The sequence below is a fragment of the Artibeus jamaicensis genome, unplaced genomic scaffold (genome assembly GCF_021234435.1).
Source record: "Artibeus jamaicensis isolate MK-2021 breed Jamaican fruit bat unplaced genomic scaffold, CSHL_Jam_final scaffold_804, whole genome shotgun sequence".
NCBI lineage: Eukaryota > Metazoa > Chordata > Mammalia > Chiroptera > Phyllostomidae > Artibeus > Artibeus jamaicensis.
In genome coordinates this window covers 412,550-440,136 of record NW_026522055.1, presented here as the reverse complement: position 1 = coordinate 440,136, position 27,587 = coordinate 412,550, and the positions used below count along the sequence as shown (strand labels likewise).

At 54.4% G+C, this 27,587-nt stretch overlaps 2 protein-coding genes across 6 annotated transcripts; one reads left to right on the top strand and one right to left on the bottom strand.

Moving 5' to 3' along the window:
* The first annotated feature begins 86 nt into the window (after nucleotides 1-86).
* On the top strand, nucleotides 87-13,330 carry MAMSTR (MEF2 activating motif and SAP domain containing transcriptional regulator). 4 transcript variants are annotated; one of them, XM_037138403.2, is made up of 10 exons: nucleotides 87-153; nucleotides 668-746; nucleotides 1,919-1,957; nucleotides 2,534-2,709; nucleotides 2,887-3,071; nucleotides 3,425-3,527; nucleotides 3,743-3,937; nucleotides 4,182-4,367; nucleotides 4,448-4,502; nucleotides 4,635-5,200. In XM_037138403.2, exons 2-10 carry the CDS (start codon nucleotides 689-691, stop codon nucleotides 4,916-4,918), a joined length of 1,281 nt encoding a protein of 426 aa, XP_036994298.2. In that variant the 5' UTR covers nucleotides 87-153; nucleotides 668-688; the 3' UTR covers nucleotides 4,919-5,200. The 4 variants fall into 4 exon arrangements, with proteins under 4 accessions (XP_036994298.2, XP_053515766.1, XP_036994225.2 ...); XM_053659791.1 differs by lacking the exon at nucleotides 4,635-5,200 and adding an exon at nucleotides 12,724-13,330 and having other exon boundaries at nucleotides 97-153; nucleotides 663-746; XM_037138330.2 differs by having other exon boundaries at nucleotides 97-153; nucleotides 663-746.
* Nucleotides 13,331-14,625: 1,295 nt separating this feature from the next.
* On the bottom strand, nucleotides 14,626-26,513 carry LOC119044277 (galactoside alpha-(1,2)-fucosyltransferase 2). 2 transcript variants are annotated; one of them, XM_053659792.1, is made up of 2 exons: nucleotides 26,393-26,513; nucleotides 14,626-15,944 (listed from the first exon to the last, which is right to left on the bottom strand). In XM_053659792.1, the coding sequence occupies exons 1-2, from the start codon at nucleotides 26,484-26,486 to the stop codon at nucleotides 14,935-14,937; spliced, it is 1,104 nt and encodes a 367-aa protein (XP_053515767.1). In that variant the 5' UTR covers nucleotides 26,487-26,513; the 3' UTR covers nucleotides 14,626-14,934. The 2 variants fall into 2 exon arrangements, with proteins under 2 accessions (XP_053515767.1, XP_036994468.2); XM_037138573.2 differs by lacking the exon at nucleotides 26,393-26,513 and adding an exon at nucleotides 17,134-17,281.
* Nucleotides 26,514-27,587: the final 1,074 nt, after the last annotated feature.

Here is a 27,587-nt window from a genome sequence, read left to right as displayed (position 1 = left end):
TCCAGGCGGGACTTCTGTCTCCCCGCCCCTCTTCATGGGCTCTGGGCACGCCCCAAGAAGGGGGGGGTCCCAGGCTGGTAGGGTGGAACCCGCGGCCTCAGCTTAGACGGTGGGACAACCTGCCCCAGAGCACAGCTACAGCAAGGCCACCTGGTGAGAAGCCCCTGGGGTATGGGGGTGTGTGGGAGACCCATCTTAACTCTTCTGTTCCCTCTCTGGACCCCGTCGCTTCCCCACAGACCATGGTGGCTGAAAAATGCAGATAGAAGAGACTTTCCCAGGCCCCAGGGACCTATCAGGTCCTTTGGTCAAGGATGTTGGGTTTTCGTCCCCTCAGAGTATTAAGTTCTGACCCTTCACACCTCTCTCCTTCCTCCCCTTTCATAGACCCAGGGGACCAGGGCCCCAGTGTCCTTCCTTTTAGGACCCAGGATTCCCAGATCCCAGGTCCTTTCTCCTCCGGGCTCCAGGAATTGGGACCCTCAGACCCAGGAGTCTGGGTCCCCAGCCTCCTCCTTCCCCGGGGATCCGGAAGTTACGGCCCAAGGCCTCTCCTGCCCCCACGTCCTTCAGGCTCTTTCCCAGCTGCTTCCACAGGCAGGGGCAGCCTTCTGACCTCTCTTCTGCCCCTGCCTCTTGTGGGGGTCCTGCCCTCCTTCTAGTCCAGGTCCCCATCCCAGGCTTGGCAATGACCCTGGCGGCTTCTTCCCAGCGCTCCCAAATCATTCGCTCCAAGTTCCGATCTGGTGAGAGGCTTCTCCCTGTGCTTGTGGGAAAGGGGTTCTCTGGGTCCGGGGAGTACTTAAACTGGGAGTGTGCGGGGCGGGGTGAGGTTGGAAGGGGGGTGATGGGGCCCACGAGGCATGTGTTTTCTGTGCGAAAGAGCACTTGTGCATAAAGGAGGCCCCAGCGAAGGGGTTAAGCTGTGTTGAATCAGTGTGTGTGCAGATGGCTGGTACAATGCTCAGGCGAACAGTGGGGAGTGGACAGGTAGGGTTGGGGGGTGCAGCGGGTCAGGCACTGCAAGGAACAGGGGCTTACACTGACACGTGTGCAAAGCAAAGTGCACAGAGTGGAGGTTTGGGAGCGACCAGGGTGAGAATGTGGGTTAGGGGATGGTGAGCTATCAAGCCTTGAACCTGTCAAAGTTCTACTTTAGGTCCCAGCACAGGTGGGAAGTGTGCAAGTGAGTGGAACTGGAGGTCATTTCCTGAGTAGGAAAAGGATACTTGAGTGTGCAAATGAGGGTGCTCGCGTGACTGGGTGTGTGCAAAGACACAGTAACCCAAAAGCAAGGCGTGTGCAAAAGAGTGCAGGGGTATAAAGAGCAGAAATGGGCAAAGGGACCAAATCCGGAATGCAAATAAGTGTGTAAATGTGGCTCGGGGAGTGGCGAGAAAGAGTGAGCCAAGAGTGAAGAGTGTTAAAGGGTACTTACAAGTGCACCAAAGTGCCATGTGTGCAACACTGAAGCCCAGGGAGATGCCTGTTTGACGGTGGGTGTGCAAAAGGTGATGTTGGGGAGGTGGCAGAGAAGATAGTGAGTGTGTGCAAAAGGGAGTGCAGGGATCAAAGCAGGCGAGGAACAAATGGGCCAGGCTGCCAAGACGGTGCTTGTGCCAAGGGTGGGGTGGGCTCACGCTCCTGAAGGGGGCAGGTGGAGTTGGGGGCAGGGCTGCCTCCTGCATGCACGCTGGCTGGCACCTAGCCCCAGAATGGCTCTGGCCCTTGGCGTTCTGCTGGCAGGGAGCAGGCGGGAGGCCCTGGAAAGGGAAGCCTGCATGGGGTGTGTGTGTGTGTGTGAGGGGGCTGGGCACGCGTGTCCCGCCAACAACTGCAGCTGGAGCCGCCTGCCAGGCCAGGCTCCTGGACACTCCCTTCCCGCCTTTCTCCTCCCACTGCCTTCTTCCCTCCACAGTCCTCCAGCTTCGGATCCACAGACGGTATCAGGACCCGAGTAAGTGTGGGCCCCAAAAGGGAGGGGATGGTGGCCCCGCTGCCCTGGGGCCTGCTGGAGTGCAGCTGCCAGGTCCCCTTGCTGGTTTCTGAGCCTCCGTCCCTAAGCCCCAGGAGTCACTGCAAATCATCCCATCCTGTCCTCTCTGGAGGTCCCAGGGATACAGGTCCCCTGCCACCCCACCCCTGGGTGCTCTTCAGTTGTCCCCACTCCAGCGAAATGCGGGAATCCAGACTCCACATTCGGCACACACAGGAATCTCAGGACGTAGCTTTCTCCTCTCTCCCCCCAAGACCAGGAGTGCTGGGCCACCCATCCCGACAAAACCCCAGGAATCTGTGACCCTCAGCCACCACGCCCCTTGCTGAGGACATGACCCTGCCTTTCTTGAGAATATAAAAGCCTGGGTTTCTAGCCCCTCTGCCCACGGATCCAGAAGTCCAGGCACCCAGCTCCCACCGCTTGGGTTTCGCTCCCTGGTCCTGCTGTACCCACACCGGAGGGGGGTAGTCTGAGGCCTCCAGGACCTTCCTCCCCACACAGCCTTGTTCCTCCCTGCCGCCTGGCTGCCTGCAGGTCTCTCAGGATCCTTCACCGCCTCTCCGGTCTCAGAGTCAGATCCCCGGATCTCAGCCTCAGGCCCGGCTCTGGCTCCCTCCCCAGCCTCGCCCTTGGGCCCTGCCCCTTTCTTCTCCAGTCCTGGGGTCCTGCATCCTGAGTCACAACGCTGCCCTTGGAAGTCCCTGAAGAAGGTCAGTCTCCACTGGAGTGAGGGGAAGTCCCTCTGAGAGTCTAGCCTTGGTCCTCCTTGCTGCTGGCCTTTTTCTCTTCTCTGGTGGTGCCAAACTGACCCCATTCTTCTCATGCGGCTCTGGGGCAGGGAAGTAGGAATGGAGCTGAAACATGTGGTATCACACCTGCTTTTTCAGGAGTCGCCCAAGATCTCCCAACATTGGAGGGAGGCCAAGCCCAAGGGGAACTTGACGTACCACCAGTACATTCCCCCAGAGCCAAGACAAGGGTCTAGGGCAGACCCTCAGGCCAAAGGATTGGCTGAGGGTCCCCCTGGGCCACCTCTGTGTGAAGAGACAAAATCACAGAAGCCACCTTCTAGGTATGATCTCCATTCCTATCCTCCAGGAAGTTCAAACCCCCAGCATCCTCCTCCTTCAAACCAAGTCCAAGGTCAGGGGAATCCACCCTTAGTCCCCTTCTCCCCCAGGATTCAAAAGTCCAGATCCCCAGCCCCTCTTCCTTCAGTTTCCAGAAGTCCTGGCCTCAGACCTGAGTCTGAGCCCCCAGCCCTTCCTCTCCCATGCACAGGAGCTAGCCTCCTGGGTTTGCACCCAGAATTCTGGGCCCTTATATTCCTGCATCTGCATGAGTCCCCGCCTTTAAGGACCCAAGAACGCCTTTTCTCTGTGTGCCCCCTCTAACCTCTGCTTCCCCCCTCACCACTATCGCTAGGATGAAGCCCACTCCCCTCCCTCCCTCCCTCCCAGGAGTCTCCAACCCCTCGTCTCCTTCACACAAGTTGGAACTTCAGACCCTTAAACTGGAGGAGCTGACGGTGAGTGTGGAGAGCAGCTTCCCAGACTGGCCCTCTCCCTCCGTGGGGACGCAGAAGACTAACCCTGCAGCCTCCGCCCCAACAGAGATTCAGGACCTGGGGTCCCCAGTCCCTCCTCTCTCGGTCTCCCAATTGTCCAGTCCCTGCATTCCTGCTGCACCCTGGAGCCCGCCCAACACGGCCTCTCCCCGCCCCCCCCCGCCCCCCCGGCCCAGGTCTCAGAGCTCCGGCAGCAGCTGCGCCTGCGGGGCCTCCCGGTGTCCGGTACCAAGTCGATGCTCCTGGAGCGCATGCGCGGAGGGGCCCCGTCCCGCGAGCGGCCGAAGCCAAGGCGCGAGGAATGTCCCGCGGGTGCTCCCTGGCCACGCCTCAGGCCGAAGGCTCTTGTAGCGGCCCGACGGCAGGGCTCGGTAAGGGCGGGGCGTGCATGCCAATGAGGAAAAGAAGAAGTAGGACGGGGCGGGAATTTGAGAAAAGAATAGCCAATGAGACGTGGGGAGCGTGGCTAAGGAGGGAAGAGAAGCCAATGAGAGAATAAGGGGTGTGGCGGGGCGAAGGGCGGGGCAGGACCAGGGGGTGGAGCCACAGGTTGCGAGTGAGCCGGGTTGCGCCGAGTGGGCGTGGCTTATGGAAACACCCCCTTCTGGGTTTTAGTCCAAGCCGAGCTCAGCATCTCCCCGGCCCCCTGTTCCTTGTGCCGCGGGAAACTTCGTGACCGCTCCGGCTCTGCCTCAGTCTCCGTCTGCCACTCCGGCTCCAGCGTTGACGTCTTCCTCAGCCCCAGCTTCAGCAGCTCTGACTCTGGAGGAGGAGCTGCAGGAAGCGATCCGGAGGGCGCAGGTGAGAGGGACTGGGCCCGTGGTCTCTGGTCAGGATTCAGGCCGGAGTCCAAGATTCACTCCGCTTCTGCCCGTCCGCAGTTGCTTCCGAACCGGGGCATCGAGGACATCCTGGAGGATCAGGTGGAGTCTGATGGTAAGAGTCGTACTCCTAGATTTAGGAGTAAAGGGGGCTGAGGTTCTGGACTCCTGGAAACGGGAAGCCCCTAGGGGTCTGGGGTCTGGATCCCTGCCTTCCTAAGTTCACACTCCCTTTCTTCCCTCGCAGACCTGCTTCCCCCTATCCCCCTGGACTTCCCAGGCTCTTTCGATGTGCTGTCCCCGTCCCCAGACTCCGAGGGCCTCTCATCTGTCTTCTCTTCCTCGCTCCCGTCCCCCACAAACTCCCCATCCCCCTCTCCCAGGGGCCCCATGGACTCTTTGGACTGGCTGGAAGCTCTGAGCGGGGGTCCTCCGCTGGGCTGTGGCGCCCCGGCCCCCAGCATCTTCTCTGCTGATCTATCTGATTCCGGTGGCACCCGGCTGTGGGACCTGCTGGAGGGTCCTTGGTGACAGATTCTGGGTTTTCAAGGGACCGAGAACTGGTAGGGATGGGGAGGTCACAGAGACAAGACTCCTTGAGGGAGGAGTTGGCACAACCAGCGGAATCCCCTCCCACCACAAACCCAGAATCAGGAACAACCCTCGTCTCCACCTGGCCCCTAAATGCTGCCGACGACGTGCCGACCCCCTGACCTTCGCCTGCCCTGACCTCCACGGGTGTGTGTTGGGGGAAGGGAGGTTTCATTTGCTGCTGGCCAGGGCAAACAATCTGCTTGCTGCTTCCTTCCGAGACCTCTTGGATGTCTTCTTCTCCTCATCCTACCCACTACGTGGCTACTTGTTGCTGGGGCATCTGGAAGGTGGTGTATGCTTTTTTATGGATGCAGGAGAGGGGCAGGAAAGAGTGGGGAGGGAGAATGGAGAACTAGGCTTCCCTCAGCTTTCGGGTGGAAATGAGGAAATCAGAACCGTTACATCCGAGGTCAGACTGTGTTGGAACTAGAGCCCGAGATGAGATCCACGTGTCCGTGAGTTATTAAAGAAATGCTCCCAGGAGAAAGCAAAAGGGAGCAGATGAAACACGACAGCAAAAGGGAAGAAGCCCACCAGGAGTGTGCTGTCTGGTGAAGTCCCAACCTCAGCCTGCTCCCTGAGGGTAAATGAAGGTGCAGAGTCTTTCCCACCTTGAAGTAAATGGACCTGGCCCTTGAGGGCAAAGGGAGATCCCCGTTCAGGTTTTTAAAGCTGAAATAACAAACCACCTCAAAACGTAGTGTCTTAAAAGGATCACTATCCACAGTTGCTCACAATGCCGTGGGTTGACTGGGCTCAGCCAGGTGGTTCTTCAGCACCGCACGCTGTCAGCTAGGGCTGCAAGGTCCAACATGGATCCAACAAGGATCCGTGTCCAGAGCCTTGGCAGGGGTGGCTCTGGGGCTGGACTCCCCGGGGCTGGGGGCAGCTGGACTTCTCTCGTCCTCTGTGCGGTCTCAGTGCCTTCCCTCCCCAGGTGGTCTCTCCCATGGAGACATGGACCCCTTACGTGGTAGCTCAGGTCTTCCCCAAAGCGGCCCTCTGTAGGAGAGCAAGCAGAAGCTGCTGGTCTCTCAGAGACTAAACTTGGAAGAGGCCCAATGTCCCTTCCACCGTTCGTATTGGTTTATTGCGAGTCAGGCCAACCCGGGCTGAATATGGGAGGGGGCTACTCCAAGGTGTTAATATGGAGATACTTATGGATTTTAGAGAGGGGGGATGGCATGGTCATTGGGGGCCACATTTGGAGACTTGCTACTATACCTCTCTCGCTAGTCATGGGCTCCGTGTCCTGAAAGGGGGCCGGGGCACAAACTCCCAAGCACTTTGACCCCAAGAGGAACCCTGAGAAGAAGGCCACAGGGTAATTTGTTAGCAGCACAGTGTTTTAACATGCAGATGATGTTATTCCAAGTGAGGCCAATAGGTCAGATGGTTGCCGTTGAAAAGACAGTCTGTTAGTCCGGATGGGTGTGGCCCCAGTTGGTTGGGCGTCCTTCTGCAAAGTGGAAGGTCTCTGGTTCGATTCCCGGCCAGGGCACATGCCTGGGTTGAGGGTTTTTTTTTTTTCCCCTGGTCCCAGTCAGGGGTGCCTAGAGAGGAAACCAATGGATGTTTCTCTCTCACATCGATGGTTCTTCCTCCCTCCCTTTTCCTATCCCCCCCTCCCCAAATAAAAAAGGCAGTTTGTTATTCTCACAGATCCCCAAAGAACAGAGCACCCCAAGCCATACAGGGCCACACCGGGAAGCCCCAGGGTCAGCTGGGAGGCAGAGAGAGAGAGGAACCATGGGGAGAGCATTTTCTGTGGCTTCCTCAAGAAGGAACACACGGGGCAGGGTAAGCAGGCTTCAGGTTGGCTGGTTTGTATGATTTCAGCAGCCTCGTGGGGTCCTGAGGTACCTGGAACCTGGCCCTGGGGAGATCGGGCTGAAGGGTCAGGTCCTGGAGTGTAACCTCTGGAAGAGGGAAGGGACAGGAGTCTGGGCTGTGGGTTGCTGGGCCCGCACGGGAAAGGCCGGGGCACTGGTGCGCTTGTGATGAACTCCTCCAGGAGTTAACCGGCCCTGTCAGCCGGGCCCCCGATGTCAAAGCACCACCAATGCAGAAGGAAAAAAAGGGCACGATTAATGCATGAAGCTCTCAGCGGTGGGGGGGCTGGGAGAGCAGAACTGAGAAGCGTTCACTACAGGTGGAAAGGGACACGGATCAGTCCCTGGGACAGGACCTGGAGCCAGGGATGCCCCCTTGTCTTGCTGACAGTGTCCTCATCTGTGCCAGCAGCCCAGTGTGGCTGAGAGAGTTCGCCCAGATAGTCTACAAACCGGACCTGGTGTGTGAGATGTGTTAATAAATATTCTGTTTATTTTTTTATCCTCCCCTGAGGACATACTTATGGATTTTAGACAGGGGGGAAGGGAGGGAGAGGGAGAGAAACATCAATCAATATCCTCTTGAACACATCCCGACCAAGGACTGAGCCCCCAACCCAGGCATGTGCCCTGACCTGGAATCGAACCTGTGGCCCTTCAGTTACCAACCCACTGAATCACACTGGCCAAGGCTGCGCCAATGGTGCCTCAGTGTGCAGAAAGCTAGTGGCTGTTAGAGATTCCCCCCAGAAAACAAGGCAACAAATGCTTGGTACCACGAGGCAAAGGCGACAATGCATCAGGTAGGATTTTCCGCCCTGCCTTTCCAGATGACATCACTGAAAATCAGAGAAGGGGGGTGATGTGCCCAGGGCCACACAGACAGAGCGGGGTTTTCCGTCAGGTTAGGGAGTCCACAGCATGTGTCCTCAGAGTTGAAAAGACGAAGATCCTCCGTCTCTGCTCTGGTGAAGCTCAGACATTTGCAGAGAGAGAGCCTGGATGTAAGGTGATAAGGGTTTTCACAGCAGCGACATGGGAGATCGCAGGGCCGTGACTCCCAGGAAAGACCAGAAGCCGTGGGGAGAGGCCCAGAGTGGCCAGGGGAAGGATTTTGCTGGAATTTCAAGGATCAGGAAGAGCTGCACAGAGGAACCACCTGGAAGCCGGCGTCCTGTGGAGGCAGACCAACAGACAAAGGCCTGAGGCCCCCACCACGTGGGGAACCATGTGCGGTCAGGTTCCTGGAGCAAAAGGTTGGGGCTGCTGGGTCTTGCAGGACCCTTCAGGTCAGGCCGACAGCTGGTGGCAAAGGGGAGCAGTCAGCCCTGGGAACATCAAGAAGGGGCGTGGAAGACGCCCTCTGTCTCTATGTCTCTCCCGACGCTTCTATGCCTGTAACTATCTCCATATTAATCTGTTCACATCTCTGCCAATTCCCCGTCCTTGCCACTGTCTCCATCTGTACTATGTCCAGAGGAGGGCAGCCTTGGGCTGCAAGCCTGTGAGGCCTTGGGAACAGCCCTCAAGTCAGGCGTGGAGGCTGAGGAATTCTCTGGAAGGTGGACGTTCCAAAGAACGCGCGTGGGAGGAGGCGGGCAAGTTGGACCTCGGAACCTGAGAGGAGGGCTTGGACCCTGCATGCTTCACTGAGGCCTGTTGCCCACCGGCTTCTGCAGACCTTTCAGCCGCAACTTCCTGCCCCTGAGAAGGCTGGGCCCCCCCCCCCCAGGGGGTGGGGAAAACCGAGAGTTGGCCCAATGTGGGGGCAAAGGAAGCAGGAAGTTTGCTGGGGGTCCCGAGCAGCCCTGGCGGGGGCGGGGACCCCCTGCATCACACTGGCCATCCTGTGACCGCGAGACCGCGGGAGAACAGACGTTCACGCCCGCCCGCAGTTGGACAGAGCGTAATAGTGTCACAAGTCACCGGGTTGTGCTGCGCTGTAACGCATACTCCATGACTCAGCAAATTCACTTCTAATAATATATCCTAAAAACGCAGTATTAGTTCGCATGCAGAAAAGGTTTGTCACACTACAGCCGAGCGGGACTAGCGACAAGGACGTGCTTCTCCGCATTAGTTATAGTAACAAAGCCCAGCGGACAACCTAAAACCCTTTCCTTGGAGGATGCGTGTGCCACCGCCGTCAGTCAGTTGGATGGGACCTTTTGCAACTACCGAAGGGATTGGATATATGGTTCCTATGTAGCAGCTTAAAAAAAAAGAAAGTAAGTTATCAGGCCCTGGCTGGCATAGCTCAGTAGATTGAGCCCGGGCCGCGAACCAAAGAGTTGCCAGTTCAATTCCCAGTCAGAGCACATGCCTGGGTTGCAGGCCAGGTCCCCAGTGGGAGCCACCTGAGAGGCAACCACACATGGATGTTCCTCTAACTCTCTTTCTCCTTCCCCTTCCCTCTCGCTGAAAATAAATAAATAAATAAAATCTTAAAAAAAAAAGTAAATTGCCAACGTTTGTAGGGTTCCATATTTTAAACCACACACACCCCCAAAATGACATATGAGCCTTTTACATTTATAAATTTAATTTTTAAAGTTTTCACAGCTTAAGGTTTTTTTTTTCTTTTTCCACATGCTTATCTCCCCGTAGATGGCTCAGTATGGTTTGCTAAGAATCCGTCTTTTCATCCCAAATTTGTAATACCACCGTCAAAATCCATTACATTCTCCAGTGGGTTTCTGTTCATTTCTGACTTTTCTAGGCAAATTCTCTTCATCTGTTTTCCATATACTGGGATCACGCTGTTTTATTGATTGAGGCTTAACGTTATTTTTTAACATCTGGCAGCGCTTGCCTGGCTTAGCACTCTCTACTTGTGAAATTTTTGAAGTTATGCTATTGTTTAACTTTTTTTTTTTTTTGGTCAAAGGGGAAGCTTCTGTCCCCAAAATAAAAATGCAACAAGCACTTATCTACAGTATGTGAAACTGTGAAATCATCCCGGGAGAACCCCGGGCCATGGATAGAACCCTCAGGAACGCCAGTTCATGGAAGAAACAGCCCATGACCGTGGGCATCATTTAATTGAATGAAAATGGCCAGACAGGGGGACGGCCAGAATCTGACTGGAGTTCTCTGTCCTCCTGCTTCCTCACGCACTATAGTAGCTTCCCAGGGCTGCCCTCCCCCAAGCTGAGTGGTTTAAACCACAGACATGGATTGTCCCACAATTCTGGAAGCTAGAAGTCCAAGGTCAAGGTTTTGGCAGGCTTGGTTCCTTCTGGAGTCATGAGGGAGCATCTGTTCCCTGCCTCTCTCCCAGCATCTGGGGGTTTGGAGGTGATCACTGGGGTTCCTTGGCGGGTAGATGTATCACCCCAATCCCTGGATTCATCTTTAAAAAAATATTTTATTTATTTTTAGAGAGAGGGAAGGGAGAAAGAGAAACATCAATGTGTGGTTGTCTCTCATGCGCCCCCTACTGGGGGACCTGGCTTAAAACCCAGGCACATGCCCTGACTGGGAATTGAACCTGCAACCTTTTGGTTCCCAGGCCGGTGCTCAATCCACTGAGCCACACGAGCCAGACTATCTTTTGCTTTTACTTGGCATTCTCCTTGTGCATCTCTGTCTCTGTGCCCAAATCTCCCTTTTTCATGAGGCCAGTCATATTGGCTTAGGGCCCACCCTAGAGACTGCAGCTGAACTTGATTAGGTCTTTAAGGGCCATTTTCAAATAAGGTCACGTTCACAGGTGCTGGGGTTTAGGATTTGAACATACCTTTTGGGGATGTTCAACCCAATCCACTCTACCCACAACCCAATCCACTCTAAGCCGCCAATCCAGCCTCCGATCCTACACGGGTTGTTCCTGCCGTCTGCTAGCTCAGGGGCCAGATGAGCTCAGTCACACCATCTGCACTTAATTTTTTAAATTCTGGAGAATGGACCTCTGGTTGGTGTGGCTCAGTGGACTGAGCACTGGCCTGTGAACTGGCAGGTCACCGGTTCGATTCCCAGTCAGGACACATGCCTGGGTTGCGGGCCAGGGTCCCTTTCAGGGGCACACGAGAGGCAGCTGATGGATATTTCTCTTGTACATTGATGTTCCTCTCCCGCTCTTTCTCCCTCCCTTTCTCTCTCTCCCAAATAAAGAAAAAGAGAGATAAATAAATAAATCTTTAAAAAGAAGATCTGGAGAATGGGAATGGTATGGAGGTGACAGAGGGCGCAAGATTCAGACCAGAAGCAGGGGAACCCACTGCATTCGCTGCCCCCTGAATAAAATTCCACACCAGCCTCTCCGCCAGGCGGCTCTGGACCTGACCGGGCAGGAAGAGCCGCGAATCAGCGCGGGCTCCCTAGGAGGTCGGGACAAATCTGCCTCCTTTTCCTGAGCTCAGCCGGCCGGGGAGAACAAGCCAGCTATTCCGCAGAGTTTTTGGCTGAGCGTGGCTGAGGTCAGGGGGGAGCAATGCCCCTCTACACCCCCCTCTGTGTGCGATTCTTTTCTAGATGTTTCACTCAGGGGCGGGCGGTGTTAAGGAGAGGCTCTGGAGGCTTCCAGTGCAAGAGGAGGGTCCTGATGGGAGAGGGCTTTTCAGCTGGGGGGGGGGGGTTCTGTTCGGAGAGGGGATTTCAGCAGAGGGATTCCGGTGGGGGTTCTTTGTGGGGGAGGGGTTTTGAGTGGGGGGTTTTGTTGAGGAATTTTGCTGGGAGGGGGCTGCTTTGCTAAGGGTGCGTAGCTGAGAGAGGGGGTTTCGGTGTTATGTTTTTTTTATCCTCACTCCAGGATAAGCTTGTTGATTTTAAAGAGAAGGGAAGGAAGGGAGCGAGAAGGGGGAAACATCCATCAATGTGACAGAGAAACATCAATGTGAGAGAGATACATCCATCAGTTGCTTCTTGCCTACGCCCCAACTGGGGACCAAGCCCGCAACCTAGCACATGTGCCCTGACTGGGAATCGAACCTGCAACCTTTTGGTTTACTGGGTGACGCTCCAACCAAGTAAGCCACACAGGGCAGGGCTGATTTTTTCTTCAAAACATCTAGCCCTGTGCCGCCCAAGACGCCAGTCATTAGCCGCATGGGCCTATTTAAATTCATAGTAAAGCAAGTTACATGCAACGGAATTGCCCAGAACAATTCCGTCCTGCGGTCACTCTTGTCACATTGCACGTGCTCAGTGGACAGAGGTGGCCCGTGGCTACCATAGTGGACAGCGCGGGTGGAGGACATTCCCACCACCACGTGAAGCTCTACAATGCTGTGCTACCCTGGGCCTACATGGGAGCCTGCTTCCCCAGCCTCCCACACTGCAGCCCCAGAGAAACCTTTTCTTTTCCATTCACAACTGTGAACTAGCCCTGGCTGGTGTGGCTCAGTGGATTGAGTGCCGGCCTGTGAACCGAAACGCTGCAGGTTCAATTCCCAGTCAGGGCACATGCTTGGGTTGTGGGCCAGGTCCCCAGTAGGGGGCACACGAAAGGCAACTACGCATTGCTGTTTCTCTCCCTCCCTTCCCTCTCCAAAAGTCATCTTTAAAGAATAATAAAATAACCGTGAAATAAAACACAGGGAAAAACGCATGAGGCATACACGGATATTTAACAAATTAGCTCTTTTAACAAAGTAGCTCTTTTTAAAAATTACTTGCTTACTTTCATTGTATTTTTTCCCCATTACCATTATCCCCCTTATATCCTCTTCCAGCTCCACCCATCCCCCTCCCTGGAAAGACAGGTCTTGAGGTCCTTGCATTTGGTCCCTCATCACCTCCCAGATGTCACCAGCATCCTGATTTTTGTCCTGGTCATGCCGTTGCTTTTCCTTATTGCTTTACTATCAATGCACGGTTGGGCACAAATACCACCTCTGCTTTGTTACACAGGAATCTTTTATTGCAAAGTCATAAGCATGTCAGTCTGTAACACGGCGATATCACCTGCAGGCACCCCATGGGACATGGCGGGTGACGTGTTCGAATTGCTGCCCATCTCATGCGAGACACTCACGTGCGCCACCAACCACACTCAGTGGCTCGACTTCTGCCGGGCCCTGTCCATGGGCACCTAAGTGTTGGTGTTCCGGTTCCCCAGTTTGGGGCTTTAAATAAATGAGGTCACACTGGTGGCTAATGGGCGGAGCCTCGTGCAGAGCGGTGGGGTCCGCGTGGTTCCCTAGGCGGTGAGAGGAGACACAGCGGCGAGGAAGGGTCCCAGGGGAACTCGCCTCCTGCCCTAACGGCTCACCACCTGCCATCAGCCTCCTGAACCTTGAGTGACCTGAAAAACAAGCCCTGTCCCAGGCTGTGCGCGGTATAAAGGGTGAGCTGGGGACAAAAGCAGTGAGACCAGAGGCCACCGAGCAGCTGGGGGAGACCTTGGGACTGTGACCGAGGAGAAAGGATGATAAGCAACTCGAAAATCAGCACGTTCTCACTGCTAATTGAATATCACTGTGAAGTGTCTGTTTTGTGGGGTTTTTTTTACATGTTTTCTACTGAAAGGCTTGCCTTTTTCTTACTGACTCATAGACATTCTTTGTATGTTCTGGACACCGGCCTTTGGAAATGTAGATATTATAAACCTGAAGTGTCTTTTAATGAATAAAAGTCCTTACTTTTAATGAAGTCCAATATATCAAAATTTTTTATGGTGACTTTTTTACTGTCCTACTTAAGAAACCTTTGCCCAAATCCAAGGTCATGAAGCTATGAGTTATTCTTCCATATTTTATTCTAGAAGCTTTATGCTTTTAGTTTGCACACTTTGGTCTGTGACCCATGGTGAATTGGTGGTTTTATACGGTGTGAGGTAGGGGTCAAGATTCCCTTTTTCCATAGAGATAATGGGTTGCTTCCACTCATCAAACAGCTCTTTTGCCCTGGCTGGTGTGGCTCAGTGGACTGAGGGGCGGACTGTGAAGCAAAGGGTCGCCAGTTTGATTTCCAGTCAGGGCACATGCTTGGATTGTACGCCAGCCCCCATCCCCTATAGGGGGCGCTCAAGAGGCAACCACACACTGATGTTTCTTTCCCTCTCTTTCTCCCTTCCCCCTCTCTAAAAAGAAATAAAATCTTTTTTCTTTCTTTTTTTTTAATATATATTTTTAAAGATTTTATTTATTTATCCTTAGAGGGGAAGGAGAGAGGGAGAGAAACATCAATGTATGGTTGCCTCTAGTGCATCCTCTGCCGGGAACTGGCCTGCAACCCAGGCATGTGCCCTGACTGGGAATTGAACCGCGATCCTCTGGTTCGCAGTCCTGTGCTCAATCCGCTGAGCTATACCAGCCAGGGCTAAAATCTTTTTTCTTGTTAAAAAGAAAAGCTCTTTCATTCTCCCCATTGAATCGTGTTGATGCCTTTGTCGTGAATCAAGTGGTCACATATGGGCATCCCGCTTCTGGACTCCGCTTTGAATTCCATTTGTCTATCTTTTATGCCAGTACCACGTGGTCACGACGACCGTAGCTCCGTGGGAAACCTCGAGGTCTAATCGTCTCACTGATCACTTGGCCTCACTTCCGCTGTTACCACCCTGGCCTGAGAGCCCTGCTTCCTGGCTGTGGAAATCGCTCAGGTTTATTCTTCAGGGTGTATTTTCAATATATATGTTTTTCCCAGCAAAGCTTTCATTTTATTGTGCTAACAGATTCCCACAGACACTTTTGAGTTCTCACTCTGGTTAGCCGGAAGTAGAGGGGAACACAGGAACATCCTGAATGGCACCAAGGGACTCAACCGGCCAAATTCAAAATGGGGGCACTGTACATGACACATGATGGAGTTTCATCAACAGATTAATGGCTTTTTAAAAAAGATTTTATTTATTTAGCTTTAGAGGGGAAGGGAAGGAGAGAGGGAGAGAAATGTCAATGTAGAATTGCTTCTCGTGGGTCCCCTGCTGGGAACTGGTCTGCAACCCAGGCATGTGCCCTGACTGGGAATCGAACCTGCGACCTTTTGGTTTGCAGGCCAGTGCTCAGTTCACTGAGCCCTGTTAATTAAACAAGTTCCGTGGGACTTCCGTTTCTCGCAGTCAGGAGTATTTCGATGCAAGAGGGACGGGTCCTGGTATAGGGAACTGTGCTCTTTATGCCTCAGAATGGATGGGGCGGAGGCAGACAAGGAGAAGGAAGTGCCCCAGGCAGGCTGCCCTCAGTGCTTGAGTAGCGGGGACAGGTCTGCCGCAATCCCGATCCACTCCGGCAGGAAGGCCGCCTCTGGCTTAAAGACTTTGAGAAAGGGAGAGTCCGGGAGGGTGTAGTTGGCCAGGTAGATGGTGACTCCCCCCACGAGGTAGGCGGCCCAGACCCCGAAGGTCCCAATGGTCATGATGGTGTGGTTACACTGCATGAGCAGCGCGAAGTCCTTGCCCGGGGAGCCCTCCACGCCGTTGCCAGCAAAGGCCACGTCGCCCCGGGAGGCATCGATGTTCTGCCGGCACCAGTCCATGTTGTTGCTGGTGACCACGAAGAGGGGGGCGCTGTAGCGGGCCCGGAACCAGTCCAGCGCCTGCTCTAGGTACGTCCGGTCGGCCACCACGCCCTTCCACACCCGCGGCATGACGTGCACGTAGTCCCCCCGGCGCACGTGGACCCCCACGAAGGTGCTCGGCCGGCCCCCTCTCACCTGCAGACCCCGCAGGTGCCTCTGGGCCTCCTCGCGCACGTGGTCGTGCAGGGTGAACTCCCGCAGGATCTCGGGGCGCAGGTGGTGGTAGAAGGTCCAGGAGCAGGGGTAGCCGGTGAGGCGCACGAACTCCCAGGGGATGTGGCGGTGGCGCTCCTCCATCCAGTCGTTCAGGTGGTAGTTCCGCCAGGGGACCCTGCTGGCCGTGGCGTCGTGCAGGACCGGGAGGGTGATTCTGAAGATGGGCGCGAGCGTGCTGTGCATCTGCGCGGGGATGAAGGGCTGGCGGCGGTTCATCTTGGCCAGGGCGTACAGCGTGGCGTACTCGCCCATCTGGTTCCCCAGGCGGCCTATCGAGTTGATGGTCCACATGCCCCTGGGTGGCTGGCTCGTGCTGTTCGCGGTCGTCACCGGGTCCAGCATCTGTGCCTTCTTTGTTATGGGTTGAATCTTCACTGCCCGCTGCTGGAGGTGGAATATGACGGAAGCCGTGAAGACAAGGAGGAAGTAGAAAGGCCCCTGAATGCTGAGCATGGCTGTGGGGGGAGGGAGAGCGGGGAGCATTAGCCGGGGGCTGAGAGGGGCAGCTGCGTGTGCACACATCGTGTAGGTGTGTGTGAGTGTGGGTTTGCTTTTTCTGTGCAGGTGAGTGAGTGTGAGTACTCAGATGTGTTTGCAGGTTTGCTCTTAGCGTGCGTTGTGCGGGTGTGTGTACACGTATGGACAGCTAGGCATGGTGGGTGTGCACAGGGCACATGCATTGTCTGTAGGTGGGTGTGTTGTATACACAGTGTGTGTGTGCATATGGGTATCTGTACATCATGTGTATGTGTGTGTGTTGTCTACAAATGGACTTGTGTACATTACGGTGGTGTGTATACATTGTATACATGTGGGTATGCAGTATACTCGTACACAGAGTGTGCAGGTCATTGGGAATGTGGTTTGTGTGTGTATATATATGTGGACATACATTGTGGGCACCTTTATTGTGTGTTTAGTTGTGTGTGATACATATGTAGCTGTCTGTATGGCGAGTACAAGTGTATGAACCTACTATGTACTGAGGATCCAGTTTCTAGAGATGTCCATCTTTGCACGACCTGCCCATCTGTATCCCCTTTGAAGGGACATTGGCTGGGCCATCCAGAGCTTAACCACTTGGCAAGCCCCCTCTCCTGGGCGGAGCACACTGAGTGTGAGAGAGACCCCTGGGGGGGCTTCGTAGTGCTTCCTCAACTCACTGGCCACAGCCTATAGCAAGTGCAGGCTGGCTCTGTAGGATGCGTTGGCCAATTCTCTCTCTTGAGAATTTTTACTAAAAGGCTCTAGCCCTGGCTGGTGTGGCTCAGTGGATTAAGTGCCAGTCTGAGAACCAAAAGGTTTTCGGTTTGATTCCCTGTCAGGGCACATACCTGAGCTGCGCGCCAGGTCCCCAGTAGGGGGTGTGCAAGAGGCACCCACACATTGATGTTTCTCTCCTCTTTCTCCCTTCCTTCCCCTCTCTCTAAAAATAAATAAATAAAACCTTAAAAAAAAGGCTCTAAAGGCAGTTGGCTCATGAGAGTTTTTTTTTTCTCCCCTCCAACTCCAGACGCCAATCTCCAGTCCGGGGTCATTTATACTCTGACCGACCGGCTGTAAATCCGGGGTTCCCAGGACCCCTCTTCGGGCCTGCTAATTGGCTAGAATGGCTCACAGAACTCAGGAAGATGCTTTACTGACATTTATAATAATGACGACCAGTCAGAAGAAGAGGCGCACAGGGTGTCAGAAGAAGAAGGACTCCAGAAGGGTCCCTGCTGAACGCAGGAACGTCTGTGCTGGTGGGGTTGGGGGCACAACCTCCAGACTCATGGGCATGCCCAACAACTCAGAGGCCCTCTGAACCCCATTGTTTAGGGCTGTTATGAGGGTTTTGTTATGGAGGCGTGATTGATGCAATCATCGGCTGCTGGCTTCCAGGTGGAGGAATCGGAATGCTCTTTCCATAGCAGCCTCACGGGGGTGGGGGGGGGCAGCTCCCCAAACAATGGAAGCTGTTTGTCCAAGACTCAGGCCAGTGCATCTCTTCTTCTGGCTGTTGGTTGAACAAGAAATAAGCCAATCTGATTTTTCTGCAGATTTGGGGAAGCTGCAAAAAAAAAAAAAGAAAGAAAGAAAGAAGGAAGAAGAAAGAAAGAAGGAAGAAAAGAAAGAAAGAAAGAAAGAAAGAAAGAAAGAAAGAAAGAAAGAAAGAAAGAAAGAAAGAGAGGAAGGAAGGAAGGAAGGAAGGAAGGAAGGAAGGAAGGAAGGAAGGAAGAAAGAAAGAAAGAAAGAAAGAAAGAAGGAAGGAAGGAAGGAAGGAAGGAAGGAAGGAAGAAAGAAAGAAAGAAAGAAAGAAAGAAAGAGAGGAGGAGGAAGGAAGGAAGGAAGGAAGGAAGGAAGGAAGGAAGGAAGGAAGAAAGAAAGAAAGAAAGAAAGAAAGAAAGAAAGAAAGAAAGAAAGAAAGAAAGAAAGAAAGAAAGGCGATCATGTCATTAGGGACAGTGGAAGGCAGGAAGAACCAGATGGAGTGGGGGGCGGAAGGGGCGGAGCTTCCACGCCCTCTCCTGCCACTGCCCTCCCAGCGCCTCCACACGCCCCCCCAGCCCAGAAGCCCTCTGCGTGAGTGAAACTTTCTACGTTAGGTGTCATGGAAGAGTGACTTTTTCTTTAATATTTATTTACCTACTCATTTATTTGTGTAGAGAGAGGGAGAGGGAGGCAGAGAAACACTGACATGAGAGAGAAACTGAACGGTTGCCTCTTCTATGCACCCCAACCAGGGATGGAACCTACAACCCAGGCACGTGCGTGCCCTGATCAGAAAAAGAAAATCATTGACCGTGGGGTATGAACTCCACCTTCTGCCCCGCTCCCTTCCCCAGAGGATGAGGGGTGGCGCACCGAGTTTCAGTCTTCTAACCAAGACTTGCTTTCTCTGGTAGCCAGATCCCACCCTGAATCTATCTAGAATTTCCTTATCAGAACAATGGACACTCCTATTACTCTTACCACTTGGGAAATGCGGATGATTTTATGAGCTGTCTGCCAGGAACTGGGGACAGAGACCAAACGGATATCATTCTATGACCCACAGGGGACGTAGAAAGAAAGGGTACAGGTTGGAGAAGCCGGGACAGATCGATTTGGGGCTGAAGCAGAAGGCGCTGGTAACCATAAAATACCCGAACATATGTGCAAAGTTCTCAGCGGAGCTGCCTGTCTGGGCCACGAAATCCCAGCCATATCCCTTACATCTGAGCAATTGTGCAGTCTGTTCTCATCAACTCTGATTCTCACGGAAATCCTTCCCATGCAAGGGGGCGGCTGCAGAGCACAGAAGTGCCAGGAGCACTGGGGACTCTGGTGTCACCGGAGTGGGGGGCATCGCGCCTGAACCAGCGGTTTGTAAAGTGCAGAAGGTAACCGGTCGCCTGGGAACCCTTGGGACAAAGCAGAGGCCCCAAAGGCATGAGGCTTCGAAGCTGTGGTTGCTGAGCCACGCAGAGCGGCTGTGAGCCAAGGAAAGCAGGAACGGAGCTGGTTCCAACTCCCTTTCCCAGGCCAGAAGCCAGGGAGGAGAGGCAGCGCTATTATCCCTTGGCGTTACAGAGGTCAAAGAGGCAAGGGCCTTCAGCTCCTCTGAAGACTTCCTTTTTCCTTTCCTGTAAATGTGAAGTGCCCACCCACTCTTTGTAACTCTTTTAAAAAACTTATCTTAGAGAGAGAGAGAAACATCAGTTTGTTGTTCCACTTATCGAAGCATTCACTGGTTGCTGTTTGTATGTGCCCTGACCTGGGATCGAAGCCACAACCTTGGCATATCTGGACGACACTCTAACCCACTGAACTACCCAGCCAGGGCTCTACCCACTCCTTGAAAACTTTTTCCAGGGTAGGCTTTCATTGGCTGGGAATCTGGGAGCCTCAGCATAAAGGCAGAGGAGAGATGAGAGATTGTCAGAAGGTCAGGCTCAGGGCCTGAGTCTGGTGAAATCGGTGAAGGACGCTCGTGTGGAACCGAGCAGGGTGTGGCCTGGTTGGGCCCAGGGAGACGCCAGGAGCTATGCAGGTGTGGTCCCTTAGCCTTGGTTGTGACCAATACCAGTTGGCACGGGACCTAGTCCAGCAACATAACTGCTTTTGTGTTATAGTCCCCCAAACACTCAGAGCCCATTAGAATCAAGCGAAAGCCATCTTTCCACAGGAAGCTCAGGTTGGTCAGCTAGGTGCCTGAACTTGAACTTACCCAACTTGACTGGGAGTGCTGAGGCCCTGCAGAAATAGACTCCTAGGTACCACCCGCTCCCACCCCTTGGACTTGAGTGAAAGGAACCAGAAAGGCTGCGTTTGCTGAATAAGTTTCAGGTCACGGCCCAGTGGACGCCCAGGAGACTGTCTTCGGGCCCATGCCCACAAGTTAGGGGTCAGGTTCAACACACGCACTTTCGCCACGAGCTGCCCACGCCAGGCTCCCACACTTGTGAGCCGTGTGATTCTAGGCGCTTGACTTCACCTCTCAGAGTGAAACCGCCTGGAACACATGTACCTGCAGGAATTTTCTTATATTATCACATACAGTGCAAAAGGGGTTCTTCCGTATGGGTTCTGGGCCCAGGGCCAGGGATTTCCACTTTTCACATTGGATGTATCTATCTATCATGGTCAATCTAGGTTATTATTATTATTTTTTTGAAAGACCGTATTTATTTTTAGAGAGAGGGGACAGGAGAGAAAGGGGAAAGGAGAGAAAGAGAGAGAAACATTAATGTATGCTTGCCTCTCGCATGCCCCCTACTGGGAACCTGGCCCGCAATGCGGGCATGTGTCCTGACTGGGAATCGAACCAGTGACTCTTTGGCTGGCACTCAATCCCTGAAGCCACGGCAGGGGTGCGTCATTCTGAGGCAGACTAGCAAACTAGGACCAGTGGATTAGGGAAACTGAAACACATATTAAACAGCCAAGCAATTTACAGCCCTCTTAACTTCCCTAACTACGGACGCTTTAGAGTAAATGGTTTACACTTCCCCTCCCAACCAGAGGGTAAAGAGCTTAAATTACCCTACTCTGGGAACTCATTAGCAGAAATCCGGTTAGTGCTGTTTGCCAGCGTCACCCAAGGGTAGATGAAGTCAGGGGAATAAACCTCATTTTGAGTCATCAGCATAAAGCTGATGAATATTGTATTGGATTCTCCCCTAACCCCACTCCTAGAATTCAGATAACACCCTTAAACCCTGGCTGGTGTAGCTCAGTGGATTGAGCCCAGGGCCTGCGAATCAGAGAATCTCTATTTGATTCCCAGTCAGGGCACATGCCTGGGTTGCAGGCCAGTTCTCAGCAGGGGACACAAGAGAGGCAACCATACATTGATATTTCTCTCCCTCTCTCCTTCCCTTCCCCTCTAAAGATAAATGAATACAAGCTTTAAAAAACAAAAAATAAAAAAAAAACCCTCAAGACAAGCGCTTACAACTGCTCTAGTAGGTTTTCCAGTCTTTACTGGAAGCCTCCCACCCCCACCCCACTGATGAAAAAAAAAACGTAAGAAAGAGGAACCAGCATCCATGCTCTCCCTCTCTGGAGCGCTCCTGTACCTCACTTTCTTTTCCTGGCCCTCTCTTTCTAAATAAACATGTGCTTTGTTAGAGTCGAGGAAATAAGTTGTTTGTGCTAAGCTGTTTGCTCAACCCAAGACTGCTCGCTCAAGCCTGAGTAGAAACTGCACCCACCCCAGGCAGGTGTCCCAGAGAGTTAGGAATTGGTCAAAACGGAGTTGTTGTTAAGTGCTTCACACCTGAGCTCGTTTATCGCTAACTGCCACCTTTGCTTCTGGAAACCCGCTTGCTTGCCCGCTTCTATAAGAACCCCAGCCTGTAAGCGTTAGGGGCGACTCTCATTTGTAGCCATTTTGGCACCGTGTCTCCGGACACCCCGAGAGTTCACCCCTGCGCAGGTAAAACTTTGAAACTTTGGCCAATAAAACATCTTTGACTGCCCGACTGTCTCCGACCCTTCTTGCTTGTGAGAGCGGAATGTTACATGTTTATAATTTGAGTTCCTCGGCTCTGAATTCTTCTTCCTTTGCCAAACTCAAGAACGGAGGTCCAATCACCGGGAACAGCGGGTGCCATTTCGCCCCGCCAAGCCAGCTACTGCGGTGGTAACTCTCCTGACACTTCCTGCTGAAATCCCGTCAGGTCGTCAGGTCGGAAGGACCCCGAGGCCCCGCTTTGCCAGTCCGGGTTCACACTGAACGGAGAGATGGAGCGAGCGCCAGCCCTTTAGTCCCGGGAGGTGTCTGTCCGCCCTGAGCTCGCTCACCCCAGGTCGCCCGAGTTACTGATTGACAGGTGGAGTTGGTGGGGGAACAATCCAACTGCTTGGTGAATTCTGCTTCGCCATGATAGCAAGACCTCAAAGGATTGAAAAGTGACGTCACGCCCGGCTGCTGTGGCTCCGTGGACTGAGCGCAGGCCTGCAAACTGAAAGGTCGCCAGTTCGATTCCTAGTCAGGGCACATGGCCCAAGGGTTGCCGGCCAAGTCCCCAGTTGGGGCTGTGCAAAAAGCAACCCCTGGATGTGGTCTCTCACATATCAGTGCTTCTCTCCCTCTTTTTCTCCCTCTCTTCCCCTCTGTCTAAAGTAAATAAATAAAATCATTAAAAAAGGAAAAGAAAAAAGTGACATCAGCATGAACACCTGGCCACCGTGGCTGATGTTTGATTTTTTTTTTAAATATAGTTGAAGATATGGGATAAAGAGTTTGCGTAGTGGACAAACAAGGGGTGGACTGTATTATTTATCTATCTATTTATAGAGAGAAGGGAAAGGCAGAAAGAGAGGGAAACATCTGTGTGGTTGCCTCTTGAGTGCCCCCTACTGGGGACCTGGCCTGCAACTCAGACATGTGCCCTGACTGGGAATCGAACCGGTGACCCTTAGGTTCCCAGGCCAGCACGCCATCCGCTGAGCCACACCAGCCGCGGCTGCTCTGGACTGAGGTAGCCCGTTTTTGCTCACCCAACCAACAGACCTCGTTGCAGCCCATCCTGGGTTTCACCGTGCCTCTCGACGGGGAAGGCATGTTGAAACCCCAACTCTCCGGGCCTTGAATGTGACCTTGTTTGGAGATAAGGTCATGACCCAGGAGACTAGGCTACAACGAGGTCACGCTCAGATGCATTCTACTCCAACAGGACTGGCACCTTTATATATATATGTAAAACAAACAAACGAACAAAAGCCAAAACTAAAACACGGCCCGTGGTGTGCCATTTGATGCTGGCTCCGGGATGGCCAGCCCTTGACAGGCGCCCGTGGCTCCTGACTCAGGAGGAGAAGCCTCACCAAGCAGGCGCTGTCCCTTGGGAATTTGGGGTTACAAACACAGAGTGGGGGCGACACACTGATTGCTGGCCTGGCAGCTGAAGGGTCTTTTCGGGCCCAGCCAGTGCGGCCTTGGTCAGCCCTGTCGAAGTTCACCCGGAGAAACCCATGAACGGAGAGAAGTCGGCCCTGAGAACAAGGCAGTAGGCCCGTCCCAGCTGGTGTGGCTCAGTGGATTGAGTGCCGGTCTGTGACCCAAAAGGTCAGAGGTTCGATTCCTAGTCAGGGCCCATGCCTGGCTTGCAAGCCGGGTCCCCGGCTGGGGCGGGGGGGGGCGTGTGAGAGGCAATCAGTTGATGGATCTCTCACACGTCGATGTTTCTCTCCCTCTGTTTCCCCCTCCTTTCCCCTCTCTCTAAAATAAATAAAAACAAAAAGGCGAGTAAGATCCCACGAAGGGGAAAGTATCGCTGTGCTCATATGGGCTTCCAGGTTCCTGTTCTCCCCGGGCCACGGGCACTTTTATTTCTGTCCAGGTTCCCTAGGGACCCCGCCCTGGACCCTGGATGGAGAGAAACTCCCTGGGTGTTGGGAAGCAGGAAGAAGCTGGGGAAGGTCGAAGGGGCCCCCAAGCCGGGGGGAGGAAGAGCCTCCTTCATCTCGTTTCCCCGGGGGCATTTCTCTCTCTTTTTTTTTTTCTCCCACGAGGCTGTGAATGCCAAGCAACGCGTCCACTTGGCTCCTCTATTTGCTCCTGATTTGCCAAGTACAGGACAAGGGACAGCCGGGGGCCAAAGGAAATGGTTGGGGGAAGGAAGGGAGAGAGGGACTGAGGGAGGGAGGGAGGCGGTGGGAGGAGGCAGAGATGAAAAAGGAGAAAGGGAAATAGACATAAAGAAATAGACGAAAGACGGGGAAAGAGCCAGGAGGGGAGAGAGCAGGAAGGAAGACAAAGACATTGAGGCAGAGAGAGAGGAGACAGGGAGAGAGAGACAGACAGACAGACGGGGAGAGTGAGAGACCAAAGAGAGAGGGGGAGGGGAGGCCCGGCCGGGAGGACCTGCCCCGGCTGTCCCTTCTCTAACCCGTGGCCCTGTTCTCGCTGCCTCCTTCCTCCCCTTTGGCGTCTCTGGGACTCAGTCTCTTACACACACAGCTCCGTGAAGAGACAGGGTCCATTCTCTCCCCTGTGTGTGCCCCCCCGCAGCCCACGGAAACTGCTCCGGGCACACAGTAGGTGCTCAGGATATCTATATGCAGAGAGACTTGTTAAATATCAGGCGACGGGCTCAAAAAAGGCGTCGCTTATGCTCAGTTCCCTGTCAGCCCAGCAGAGACCTGCCTGACTCCCGATTCGGCGCCTCCCAGGTCCCTCGGGAACCTCCTGGTCGGCACGGGGCAGGTCCCCCAAAGGAAAGGGGCCTTGTGTAACCCGCTGTCGCTGCTCCTTTCTGCCTCGAGGGGCCCCTCCCTGCGTCCGGCCAGTCAGACCTCCTTTCTCCGCTTGTGCAACCCAGTCCGCGACTCATTCACTGACTGACACCAGTGAGATAGTAAATTTGCTCAGCTGGAGGGGGTTTTTTTCTTGTTATTTTTGCTTTTTAACAGAATACAGCTCTCCACCTCTACCATGTCCTTGTCTGGCTTCATCTGTGTTTGTTTATCTTTTTTTCTCCCTCTTCTCTCTGAGTCTCTGCCAACATCTCCTTGCCTCCAGTTCTTCATGTCCCTACAGCCTGGTTTTTTTTTTTTCTCTTTTTGTCTCTGTTCCCAGGGCCCTGTAGGTGAAAAACTGAATATTGAAAGAGCACAAGTTCACCATCAAACACCCTGATCTCTGGACTGGCAGCGGGGGGGCCTCTGAGTTTCCCCCAGAAATTTGTTTCCAGGAGACAAAAAGACAATAGGGGTAGTTTCTTTGGGTGAAGGGGAAAAAAAAGGCGGGATATTCTGGAATAACACAGGTCAGCCTTCTTACAGGCTCCTCCTCCTCCTCCCCCAGGAAGGGGCGTGGGCCCCTACTGAGGGGCTTGCAGTGGGGAGTGAGAATTGCCTCTGAACTCTGACCTGCTGACCTTGATCGAGGCTGGAGGGAGAGGAGGCGGCGGTGGAGACAGCCTCACAGGACGAAACCCAGGGTCTCGGAGGGCCGGCCTTGCAGTGAGCTTCTGAAAATTTTAAAGTGAAGGGAACTGAGGCTCAGAGACTAATCAGAGGTGGTAGGTGGCAAGTGGGGGAAAGGTCAGGGCTGGGCGAGGCACTGGCATCGGGACAGTCCCCGGTCTGAGGTCCCTGGGGCCATGGTGAGGCTGCAGGGCTGCTTTGTGTAAATGGGAGGAGCCTGTCATTCCCTTAGCCCTCTGGGGTCAGGAAGTCCAGGTGGATATCCGCCCTCAGTCCCTACAGCTGCACTAGGCACGTCAGGCCAGGTGTGGGTGGTGGGGCCGGTGAGAAGAGGGGTCCCGGTGCCCTTGGGAGGTGTTTTTGAGACATTGCAGAAGGGCACAGAATGGAAAAGGGGACCAACTTTGAGTGAGGAATCTGGCCTCCAAGGTCCACCAGGAAAGTGAGGCCAGGACACCTGCTGCTAATTCCGTTTAAACTCTTCTCGTCTCCACCACTTCTGTCCATCCCAGACCCCGCTTGGTCCTGCCCCGCTCCGGAGCCTGGCCCCGGCCTCCTGCCTCCCTCCATCAGCCCCCACACCCGGAGCTGGCCCTGCCCCTCCGCAGCTCCCAGCCCTTCCCGGCTTCCTCTCCCCCCACCCCCTACCCCAACCGCAGCCTCGGCAGGGTCACCAGCCGATCCCACAGAATCACCCGTCTCTCTCCTGCCCAGGCCCATTCCGGTCACACCTAGTCACTTGCGGTCGGTTCCAACCAACCGCTGCGAAAGCCCCTCCCTGCCCCATTTCGGCCTCCGTCGGCCTGGCAGGCACAGGTCCCCCATTAGGTGCCCCGGTCGGGCGCCTCGGACGCGCTCCGCTCGGGGCGGGTCGGCTCCCGCAGGATGGGGTTAGGGACCCGGAGAGATGAAGTCGCCTCGGGAGTGGGGGGCCGGGCTGGGGGTGGGGTGGCGGGCGGGGGACCTGTGCGGACCCCCGGGTCCTGCGGTGGGTCCCGCCCGCCCTCCCGGAGGTGGGGGAGCAGACCCTAAGAGGGGAACCGGATACCCTGGCTCCCGCCACCCAGCCCTGGGCGTCTCCATCTGCCCATTTATTCTCAAGTTGGTGGCAGGAAGCTGGTGACAGGAGGGACCTGGTGCAGAGGAGGGAGAGAGCAGGTGGCCTGGGGTGGGGAAGGTGACGGGCGGTGGGGGCTCACGTAACTGACCTGCAGGAAAGAGAAGGGGAAGGAGCGGGGGAGGGTGATGGGCTTGCAAATGGCTGGTGTGCTGGGGTGGGGGCGGGGGCGGGGGCGGGGCAGCCGGGAGCGCAGGCATCGCGAGCTGCACCCTCGGTCTACTTTGGGAGGTCCCGAGGTGGGCGCACAGCCCAGAGGGGATCAAAGACCAAGGAGGGGCCACCCGAGCCTCCAGTTGCCAAATCCCTCTACCTTCAAGTTCGTTCTCTGCGCCCTGAGCGGTGGCATGTTCCGTCTGGGCTGTAACCTCCCCTCCCGCCTCTCACCTGCTTTTCGTGGCGGGGACTTGGCCGGTGGTGACAGGTGCCTTGGAGGGTGGCTCAGTGGACTCATTCCTCTTGGGGTCAACTCTTCACGCATAAATATCCAGAAACGTCCTTCCTTGTATCCGCTAAACTCCGCCCTGGCCTCCGGGGAGCTGATGAGAGGCGGGGTGACCGGGCTGCTGGAGCTAGGTGAGCTTGTCTTCCCTGTGCACTTGCCTGCTGACAGGCAGGCCTGGAAGAAGGGGCAGGGCAGAGCCCATCTGGGCCAGGCCCTTCCTGACTCTTAGCCCTCTCAGGGCCCTGTCTTTCTTGATCCTGGCAAAAAAAAAAACACCCCAAAAACCAAAAACCTGTTAGCACTTACCTGGTCTGCCAGCCTCATTGCCTCTTCACAGCTCTGTGGGGTACACACCCTTGGTAGCCCTGTGGTACATAGGTGGAAGCCAAGGCACAGAGAGGTGGCGGAACTTGCCTAAGGTCACACAGCTAGAAAGTTGCAGAAGCTGGAATTTGAAACCAGGCAGGCTGGAATCTTGGAAAAACACCTGGCGAGTAGCAACTTTGCTCAGTTTCTGTTACTTCAGAGAAGATTCTCTTGGAAAATGACACTTTTGCTTCCCCCAACCCTACGTCATGGGTCCCGGCAACACTTGTCCTACCACGGCCAAAACCAGGACCTGACTGATGAGGAATTTCACTGGGGGAGCATGAAGTGGGCACCTCCAGAGCCCCCAGCAATCTTAACATTGAGAGAGGGACAAGCAGCCCCACCCTGAGCCCCTGAGTGAGGGGACAGGAGATTCCCTGCACCACCCTCAAATCTCTGCCCCTCTTCCTCCCACCTACCCACTCACCCCTCAGAAAGCTTGAATCCAATCAAGCCTCTTACCATAATCACCAGTTTTCAGAAAACAGGAGGATAAAGTTGCCAGTGAATCGACACCGTGAGGACGGATCGGCCAAGTGCAGAATGTGGGACAGTATACAGGACAAAGGACCTGGTTTCCCCAAGCCAGGGAGCCGCACACGCAAAGCAGAGCCCGGGCTCAGAGAGACAGAATCACTTTATTATTATATATATTTTTTTGCCTATAAGACCATCTGACAGGGTATTCAAAAGTCATGGGGAGGCGGGACAATTCTTTTCATTATGTAACTTAGTCGTCCTGGTCACTACATGCAGTGATAGCTTCAG

Excerpts from the sequence above, each read along its gene's own strand:
- MAMSTR (XM_037138403.2), top strand. The coding sequence starts at position 689 with ATGACCCTGGCGGCTTCTTCCCAGCGCTCCCAAATCATTCGCTCCAAG. Across the intron at positions 2,710-2,886 it reads CTTGGAAGTCCCTGAAGAAG|GAGTCGCCCAAGATCTCCCA; the intron begins GTCAGTCTCCAC and ends CTGCTTTTTCAG. Across the intron at positions 3,072-3,424 it reads TCACAGAAGCCACCTTCTAG|GATGAAGCCCACTCCCCTCC; the intron begins GTATGATCTCCA and ends CACTATCGCTAG.
- LOC119044277 (XM_053659792.1), bottom strand. The coding sequence starts at position 26,486 with ATGCGTGAAGAGTTGACCCCAAGAGGAATGAGTCCACTGAGCCACCCT. Across the intron at positions 15,945-26,392 it reads GTCCCCGCCACGAAAAGCAG|CCATGCTCAGCATTCAGGGG; the intron begins GTGAGAGGCGGG and ends CTCCCCCCACAG.